Source organism: Microchirus variegatus (genome assembly GCF_963457635.1).
Source record: "Microchirus variegatus genome assembly, chromosome: 6".
Lineage (NCBI taxonomy): Eukaryota > Metazoa > Chordata > Actinopteri > Pleuronectiformes > Soleidae > Microchirus > Microchirus variegatus.
Genome location: NC_139807.1, coordinates 7,483,328 through 7,493,451, shown reverse-complemented (window position 1 = coordinate 7,493,451; position 10,124 = coordinate 7,483,328). Strand labels below are relative to the sequence as shown.

Here is a 10,124-nt window from a genome sequence, read left to right as displayed (position 1 = left end):
TAGCTGTGTAAAACGGGGGGAGATGCAAAGTGAGCAGGTTAGGGGAGATACATAAATCTCCCAGTACTTTCCTCATGCTTGTGAACTTCTTCTCAGGGATTAGGGGGTAAACACGCTGGGTCTGAGAGAAATATCTCCCCCATCATAACCACATGAAATGATTCTGTTGACTCAGTGTTGGCACATGAAAAAAAAGAAAGAAAGAAAGAAAGAAAATAGGTTTGTGGCAGACGGGGGATCAGGCTCGGTCCAAGTATGTGTTGGATGAGTTCTGTCAGACCCAAATGATTTGAGACAAAGTTGTTGTCCTACTGCGACGATTAAAAACGAGATTATTTACGCGCAGAGTATCTGCGGTCAAATCAACGCATTCTCTTCGTAGACAAACTCAAAATAAGGCAAAATAAATCAGGACTTCCAACAATCTCTGCACTGTGTGTGTGTGTGTGTTTGTGTGTGTGTGTGTGTGTGTGTGTGTGTGTGTGTGTGTGTGTGTGTGTGTGTGTGTGTGTGACTCCTCCCCACACATTCTGTGTGACCAATAAGGGAGAGAAACAAACAAACAAAGGAGTGCCATGATAGCACCTTTGCGTTAATCTCTCAATTACTACTTTACTGCCGCTGTCAGACAAAACACAACAAAAGCTTAGAGCTGTCACGCATATAACTCTTTATGTGTGTGTGTGTGTGTTTGTACTTGTGTGTCTCTTTGGTAATAGCCATGTATGGGTCTGTCTGATCCGACGCTTTGTTGAGTATTTCTGTCGCAACTTAACTATAAAACACTGACACAATGATGTGTGAGCGGCAGATTACAAAATACTCCACACATGGCCTCGCGTGACTCAGCGAGAGGATGATGTGTTCACCGTCTTGTGGCGTAGTGGTTTGGTATCACACTGTAGTGTGTGTGACGTGTAAAGTGTCCTGTTTTACTGTACATTTTACATTTAAAGTGCTGTCCTTTTTTTGCGTTTTGGAAGCGTCAATCACAATGGATGTGTGAGCCCCTTTCTTAACCCTATAAAGCCAAACATATCATATGTGATACATGAGTTTTTGAGCCCTCCACATGAGCAGTTTGACAATTTTTTCCCTGAAAAACCCGATGTATAAAATGATGGGAAACCCAACAGAGAAACCTGACACCTTTGCCCATGTACCTTGCCCATGTATACTGTGAGAAATGCAGTGCATTTTTGTCTGAACAACTGTTTTCAAGCGACCGTCAATCAAAATAAAAAGGTTGTGAACCACAAAATGAGTAAAAATAACTGAAATGTTATGTCTTTGTTTGTGTAGTTTTTGTTCAAGAAAAAAAAAAATATTTGAGCATTGTGACCCGCTGTATCAAATATGATACAAATGAAAACTCCTGTATGTAAATTGATATTTGAAAAAAAAAATTATAATAATTGTTTGTTCAGAAGGACCAATAGAGGCTCCAGTTTCAAATAATTTTCTGTCAACTATTTAATGGTTTGGGCTTTACAGGGTTAAAGCCATTTATAATATAACATGCATTCTTGTTGTTGTTTTTTTGGTGTTTTAAAGTCATGTATTACTGCATAATGCGCTGTCCTCAACTGCAGGACGCGAGTGTGTTCCACTGACACGGAAGCTAAAGCGAACTGTGTCAAAAGAAAGGCTGGGGATGTCACAGGCAATGCCTGACATTAGCCGTGTAATGGCCTGGATTTGTGGATAAAACAGGGGCCTCACACTGACAGTCTTTAGCGACTTAAGTGGGCCATTCTTCCATAGCCATTGGGGCTGTACAGTACAGTGTATCCATCGCTCTATCTCTTGCTTTATCTCTCTCTGACTAACTGATGATGTCTCTTTCACATGGGCTTTTCCTCACATTCATTTCTCTTCACGTGTTCACACTGTAGTTTCCTGTGACTGATTAATCTTGTGATTATGATGTTCATTTAAACCAACGTTACCTGACCCTGCAATAGGCTCACGATTAAAAGAGCCTTTAATTTTGCTATATACATAGTTACAGGCCTTCTGTTTTATTCCCATTCACGTGACACTGACGCAAATGTCTAATGTAAAAGCAAAAGTAGAGAAAAGAAAAACTTATTATGAGCTGCAGACGACAGGTTTTATAGGCCCAACTAATAAACAGTGTGTATAAAACTGTCAAATTAAAAGTGTTTGTACAACTTGCGGAGACATATTCAGTATATTTAAAGTTCAACATGTAATTTCACATAAAAATCGCCTTAAATTAAAGCTAAATGTATCTTAAATGGGCATAAATGGACATCTAGTACTGATGAGCAGTAATTATTAAGTAATTATTTTTTCAGACAACTCTTGTTCAAAGAAAATACGATCTAGATCTATGGTACACGTGGTATATAGAGTTTAAGTTTCTTTGGTCAGACAGAGATAAAATAAGGCTTTTTGATTGCCTTGACATGTTTCAACCACTTCCTGTGTTCTACCTTCTATATATAGCATATAAAACAGGAAGCACATGTCAAGTCATGTGACCCCTCAAAGGAAGACAACAGGAAGTCGTCGAACCATATGAAGGTAATCAAAAAACCTTGTTTTTTCTGTCAGACTGAATGAAACCTAAGCTCAAGTAAATTTTGGATTAAGTATATAGATCTATATAGTTACAGGCATATATATATAGATAGATTTATAGGCACACAGATTCATTGTTATTGTTTAACTTACTGATAATTGGTGTCATCACACTTAGTAAATCTGATGCAGAGGCACCAAGAGGCGGCCATATCAGTTGGAGGACTTGTTGGTAAATAGGTGGAGTTTGTCTTTTCAGTTTTTGAAGATTAAAACACTCTTTGTTTCCCACCCATATGTTACTGTCACCTCAGGTTCATCATGCCATTGTCACACAGGAATACATCTTAATAAATATTGTCAAAGGCAAGGCAGCAGTTTTCCTCTTTTTATTATTATTATTATTATTATTTATCAGACATGCTCTTATATTTCCGATGACATTTAAGTCATGTGGCATTTCCGTTGTTTGTCCTCACGACGGCTCGTGTCTGCAAAGTTGTAGCAGCAAAGTTACGCCACTGATATAATTGTAAATATGCTCTGTTTTTGTCTTCCCATCCCCGGGGATATCTGCAGAAACGCAGCACAGATGAGCGTACGACGTGGCCACTTCCTGACGTGTGTACAATGCAGTGGTTGTAATTCATATCGCTTGTCCTCCCTGTATCGGTTGCACGACGCTGTGACAATTCCAGAGGTTGTAGAGTTCAATTGCAAAGAAGAGGGAGGGGGCGAAAAAGGACAGGAGACTTATGGTCGTCACTTTGGATCGCTTTCTTATAAATTAGATGAGCCAGACACTCTTACACGTGTCCCCAAAAGACCCTTATAAATCCATCATGTAAAGATGCAGTGACCAGTCACATAACCACCTGTCAAATCTCGTCTTCCCTTTGCTTTGTATCGTCTTTCTCGTTATTCTGCTTCCTATACTTTCAGATTCTTTGGGAGGAGAGTGATGATGGTGGTGGGGTCAAGCAGAGACCAACATTAGAGGAAAAAGAGCACCGATTTATTAAAATAAATTAGGAAAAGCAGGGGGAAACTGTCGAGGGCATTTGAGTGGAACTTCAATAAAACAAATTCCTTTGGCAGCTATTTCAGGTCTGAAAACAACCTCCACAAGGCAACCTCTTGTCTTTATGTTCCAACAGACCTCAACTGTTATTTTAGGCCCATTAAATCAATATATAACATTACCAAGGACAAAATCCTGCGGGCCGGCACCACATGAAGGAGATACTTCAACGTGGCTGCTGACATCAGCTGTTTGTGTCCTGTGTCTTTTATCTTCTATACAAAGTTCATTTCATTCCAGCTTGAACTATATCAAAAATACCTGAGTAGGCAAAATAAAACAGATATAGATTTATGTCTTGTTTACATATATATATATATATAATCTGTATCACATTAATTCAGTGCACAAACTTCCTGTGCTGATTGTGTGGTCAGCAAGATAGAAAAATGGATGTATGATATTAGTAGCAATGCCTTTATAATGTTGGCTTTATTTAAGGACACAAGTGTTTCTGTGGCAACACTGCCATCTAGTGGCGAATACCACAAATACACAGCAGGGTTTTTTATTACTACAGTTAGTGAAATGATATTCCTGCCGTCTCCTCTTTTTTTGCGTCTTCTCTGCCTCGTCTCATTGTCCACCCTCACACACTCACAGACCTTGGTTCATGATGTTCATGGTTAATCAGTGAGGGCTTAAAAGCTGTGTGTGAAGGCCCTCTAGTGGCCATTATAACCACATTAGGGCCTTAGGAAATGACCCACAGATCATGGCAGGTTTGTGACAAACCAGTGACCGCAATTTATTCACATCTTTGCATTACAATGACATCCACTCTTGTTGTTGTCCAAACTCACTCACCAAACACATTTATTACAGAGCGGAACGCGACATCTCATTCACGTTTATTTAAGCCCTTGCAGCCTACATCAGTCGGAAACTCATCATTCATTGGGCCAATAGGGGACCTAATTTCAGGGGGTCCTTCGGATGGGGACCACAGACTGATGACTGTCCGGATGCTGAGAGATAAAATAAAATAAATCAGAATAACTGAAGTCACAGAATTATAAATACATACAGTACATATCCACTCTGGAAGTCCAACTTAAAGAAAGAAAACTTCCAAAAGAAAACTCCTCATATGGTGATTTCACTTGTTCTTACCTTTTCCCACTATTCATAAAGTCAAAGGCTGAATTGATATGATCCAGCGGCAGAGTGTGGGTGATGAACTCGTCCAGCTTCAGCTTCTGGTTCATGTAGTCGTCCACTAGTTTGGGAACATCCTGCACACTTTTCCACCCTTTAAAAGACGATCAACAAGACGATGGCCATAATGAGATGTTGAAATTTACACTTTCTTTTTCTTTTTCTTTTCATTATTGCTCATGAATTTTAAACTGGATTTGCATACTACTTTTAGTTTTAAAAATATAGATAAGTTTCTAATCATAATAACCGGATAAATAAATGGCATGTCCAAATTGTTTTCTCACACCAAATACCATAAATCATTGCTGATGCATTTTAGGGCTTAGGGCTGAGCAATTAATTTAAATGATAGTTTTTAAAGCCAAAATGTGTGTCAAATGACCATTTTAGATTAAATATTGTCCTGACCTACACACAGACTGAAGAAAACATCTTTGTTTGAAAAATGAGAATAGTTATGTCCAAAAACTGACCATTCCCTTTCATATTGCAAATATATTTAGTAACAATTAGATATTTATTAGTTAATCGAGTACTTCTTCAGTCCGTAAAATGTTGAAAAATGTGGATTAGTGTTAACCCAACCTGGGAATGATGATATTCTTGAATGTCTTGTTTTGTCCACAAACCAAAATAATTGAATTTTAATGATTACTTTGATATAAGGCACAAAGAAAGCAGAACAAAAATAGATTAATCATCAAATAATCATTGAAGCCCTACATGATGTGAATTATAATGCCACATGAGGTGACTTATTTAAACTTTACCTCCAAAGTAAGTCCCCTTCAAGGTGCGTCCCAGCAGGAGCTGTTCAATCTCAATTGTCAAAACATCCATATCCGTCCACCCGGCGATCACACAGGTGCCGCAGCCATCAATTGTCGACTCGAATGCAGAACTCTAGGACACATAATAACATGATGACGTTTTTTTATTTTTTTTATTTTACCAAATACAATTACATATTCACGGACAGCAAATGTGAATAAATGAACCCGCACCCACCATGACAGCTGGTTGTCCAACACACTCCAGAGCATAGTCCACCCCTCCGCCTGTCATGTTGATCAACACCTCCTGGATGGGCTTGCAGTCATCTTTGGGGTTGACACAGTCTGTGGCTCCAAATGCTCGAGCTTTAGCGAACTTGTCCGGGTTGATGTCGACGGCGATGATCCTTTTTGCCCCGGCAGCATGGCAGCCCATGACGGCTGCCAGTCCGACTGCTCCGAGCCCAAACACGGCACACGTGGAATCTTTCTCAACCTGGAAGTCAAATGAAAGCTGTAAATTACACACATGACCTTTGGTCTTCTTGGGTTCCATTGCTGATAATTACGTTTAATTCATAATATCACATTGTTTAATCCGATCAGTCAGATTATTCAATATTTTAAAGGTTTTATCCTTCATATTTCACATTCTCTTACTTGAACAAACCTAATTTTTAGGTTGAAAACCTAAACTTTTACGTTGTTTTTAAATACCCATACACCAGTGAGCCTCAAACTCAAATGACCTGGGGGCCACCGAATGTCTAATTTGAGAAAAGGTATACAAATAATATTTATGATGATGTTTCACATAATTTAAAAAAATAAATAAATAAAAGTGTTTGTTTTTATATGGAATGATAAATAGTACACAATACAAACATATTTTATAATGCAAAATGCAAAAATGACACATTATTACTTGATATTCAGTATCCGCAAATTGTGAGTTGAGACCTCTGCCTGACACAGTATGGTGTTCAGGTCATGTGCTGACATCTAGTGGGGAAAATAGATAACTACAGTCAGGGGGTAGTGATTGCAGAAAATGGTGAATATTGAGTACACCTAAAAAAAATTTCCTTCAAAGAGTAAATAAAGGTATTATATTAATATAAGCAAGACTGTTTGCATATGGCTGTATTATGATGCATTTACACAGAGGTCTCAAACTCGCAGCCCCAGGGCCACATGTGGCCCTCCAACTGATTTCATGTGGCCCGCCACTTAATAAGTTATTTCTGTATGTTTTTTTTCCATATTAAGATTAATTTTCCATCATAAATTATTTTTTATTGTAAACTATATATGGTTCCATATCAACAAAAAAGCTTTTATTTTGAAACTATGTGAAATATCATCAGAAAAAAACTCACCCGTATACTGAAAAGTTACCTTTTCCACAAAAAATTGGATTTCTCTTTTTTTTTATTTCATATTTTTATTTAAATTTAAATTACCCTGCCCCTGACTGTCCAGCCTAGATGCTCAGTGGCCCTCTTAGGTCATTTGAGATTGAGACCCCTGCATTATAAGCTTCCACATGACAAATGTCTGCCCTCTAGTGGTGAGAGTTAATATTTGAATGCAAGTGAAATGCATGTCTGTCATTTCTTACCTTGCCTGTTTTAAGAGCTGCGCCATAACCAGTGGACACTCCACAGCCCAGCAGACAAACCTTCTCCAGCGGTGCATCGCTTCTTATCTTTGCAAGTGAGGTGTCAGGGACCACAGTGTACTGGGAGAAAGAACCCACACCCATGAACTGGTACAATTGCTGCCCCTGGTGAGAAATCCTGCTTCTGCCATCAGCCAAAACACCCAGTTGAGCGTTTGCCCTAAAAGCCAAAATAATAAAAAAAACAAAAAAAAACAGGGACAATGTGAAGTATTACATATTGTGGGGCACTGGTGTGCGTGCAAACAGAGTTAAGTTACCAGTTTTTCCTGCACTGGTTTGTGTTGGGGTTCTGACATCGCTCACATTCCCCACACTGGGGCAGAAAAAGAGGAATAACTTTATCACCTGAAAATGTCAGCAAAAGAAAAAACAGACATCGGTGCATGAAAGGGAGAAATTAATCCTACCACATGTGTATTTCTTTTTTAAGTTTTTAATTTACCTGGTGAGAATTTGGTGACCCCTGGACCAACGCTCTCCACTTCTCCAGCAGCTTCATGGCCGAGAATCAACGGGAACGATCTGGCCTTCATCATTTTCCCTCTCCCGTGCAGGTATTCCCAGTCTGTGTGGCACACGCCTGTGGCAGCAATCTGTGTTTATGTGACAACAGAAGAAAAGAGGAAGTGAAATGGAGCAATTGGAGAGAGATACATAATGCCCTACAGGATATCTTCAACTGTGAAATAGCCCTCCACAGTAAGGCTATGTTTTTCGGACGAAAGGAGATAAACATTTAATAGATATCTTGCCGGTGGCCTGTAAGAAGAGTATAACCAGGAAATGGTTATCACAACTGAGCCCAACTTTAAATCTATGGATGGACATTTATAAAATAGAGAGGATAACTGCATTTGTTAACCATAGATTGGATGCATTTGCTTCATACTGGGAGAACTGGGTCAAATATGTCACACCCCTTAGGCTTGACTTTATTTTCACAAACCCATGACTGTGCTACACAAAAAGGATCACTCTCTAGCTGTACAAAGTTGTATTGCTGTTGTGTGTTTTTCTTTTCATTATTTAGCCATAAACCAAAAGTATTATTTGCACATTTAGAGCAGACAACAGATGTAAGACGTATGCATAATATGTATATGTTTGACCGGGTGTGAATATCTCACTTATATAATCAAGGCAAAAACTAGCAATTGTTTTCAAAGTTAGTCAATGTCGTTATTTAAATGTCAAATAAATAAATAAATAAGGGGTTTTGAATGTCGAACCTTGGTTAGATAAATATTGTGTGATATAATGTTATTTGAGTATATACACCACTATACTCAGCCCTATAATCATTTTATTTTGGCAGCTTGTATTTTATTTTAAGTAAGTTGTAAGTAAGCAACTTACACACACACATATACATCCATATATATATACATACATATATATATATATACATATACATACACACATATATATGTGTATATATATATATATATACATACATACACCCACACACACTCATACATACACAATGTAAATGGAAAGGTGTGTCCAAACGTTTGACTGGTAGTGAATGATTACTAGGGGCGCACAATTATTATCAGCACGATATAGTTATCAGCAGATATTGGCTTTCAAATTAATTATTGGATATGGACAAAGGTCTGCTGATATGACTAATGACTAAAACAGTAGGCTGGAAATAGCTGCTACATCCTTGACTTCTATGCTCGCTTCCCCAACAGATATTATCTGGATATTTGTTGATTTTGCATATCTGCTTTTTGCATGACACAAGAAAAAACCCCAGCCTTGTTTTGTTTAAAAAAAGGAACTAAGTAACTTTTACTTTGAGTAAATTTTAAACAAGTATTTTTAGACGAAATAGTGGTGCCTTTTTCTTGAGTAGAGGAAAATTTAATGACACCTTGACTCTGACTTCGTGGGCCTGAGGTGGAGCAACATCCACGTCTTCGATGAGCAGAGGTTTGCCATGTCCCCATGCAACAGCTGCCTTACACTTGATCACCTGGAAGAGGAGAACAGGGACAAAAGTCATCGTTTGTCAGCTGTGATGAGTCACCGGTGTGTTTACACCGAATGTTCCCTCGGGGCGAGGTCACGGTTCCGTTTAAAATGTACAATAACTTGCTAAAACAGCGAATATAGAGTAGAACAGTCTTATATTCCACTTACCTGACCTTCCGTGGACATTTTCGTGCACTTATGCGACTTAATTTGACTAAGTGTGACCCAAAAAAAACAGCAACTTTCGGGGGTATTTTACTTCTGGATAGCAGAGAAAAAAAATTCGGCGTCCTGTTTTTGTTTTCCTTCCACGGCTTAATGTGTGTGTATGACTCATTTATATCACCGTGGACCGGATCCACCCACGTTCGCAGCTCCGTCACAGGAACGACACGCCTAAAGCCATTGATGCATGATAACAAACGGGTTTCCATCAGTTCACTTGAACTATTATTGGCTGACGTCCACAAATTCCCTTTAACTGACAGATACGATGTGTCTTGTAATATCGAAATTATGATGTATATACGAGATATATATGAGTAAAAAGTCAAAATTATGAGATAAAAAGTCGAAATTATGAGATGAAATCATGCGCTTTCGTGGAATAAAATGCCATTGCAAACTAATTCATTACAAACACAAATCTGTGCAATAACGTAACTTTTAAGTGTATAGAAATACCTTCAGCAGCTCCATCTGGCTGATGACCGAAAATTAGCACTACTGTTCCTTTAAATGTGCAGGGTTGCGTATTTCCGACATTTTCCGACAATAGTGAATCGCTTTACGGCAGCCTGTAATCACACGTGTTGTCATCGCGTGGTGGTATCTCGGGGTAAATAGTAGCTGTGTGTCGGTAAGAGTTGCGTGTGCCTTTTCCCTTTCTTTTTTTTAT

At 38.6% G+C, this 10,124-nt stretch overlaps 1 protein-coding gene across 1 annotated transcript; it reads right to left on the bottom strand.

The window, feature by feature from the left end:
- Positions 1-4,737: 4,737 nt before the first annotated feature.
- LOC310928112 (alcohol dehydrogenase class-3-like) lies at positions 4,738-9,532 on the bottom strand (the record flags this gene model as incomplete). Its single annotated transcript, XM_083890599.1, has 8 exons — positions 9,395-9,532; positions 9,126-9,227; positions 7,689-7,839; positions 7,504-7,591; positions 7,184-7,403; positions 5,798-6,058; positions 5,560-5,692; positions 4,738-4,880 (listed from the first exon to the last, which is right to left on the bottom strand). Exons 1-8 carry the CDS (start codon positions 9,410-9,412, stop codon positions 4,738-4,740), a joined length of 1,116 nt encoding a protein of 371 aa, XP_083746725.1. The 5' UTR covers positions 9,413-9,532.
- Positions 9,533-10,124: the final 592 nt, after the last annotated feature.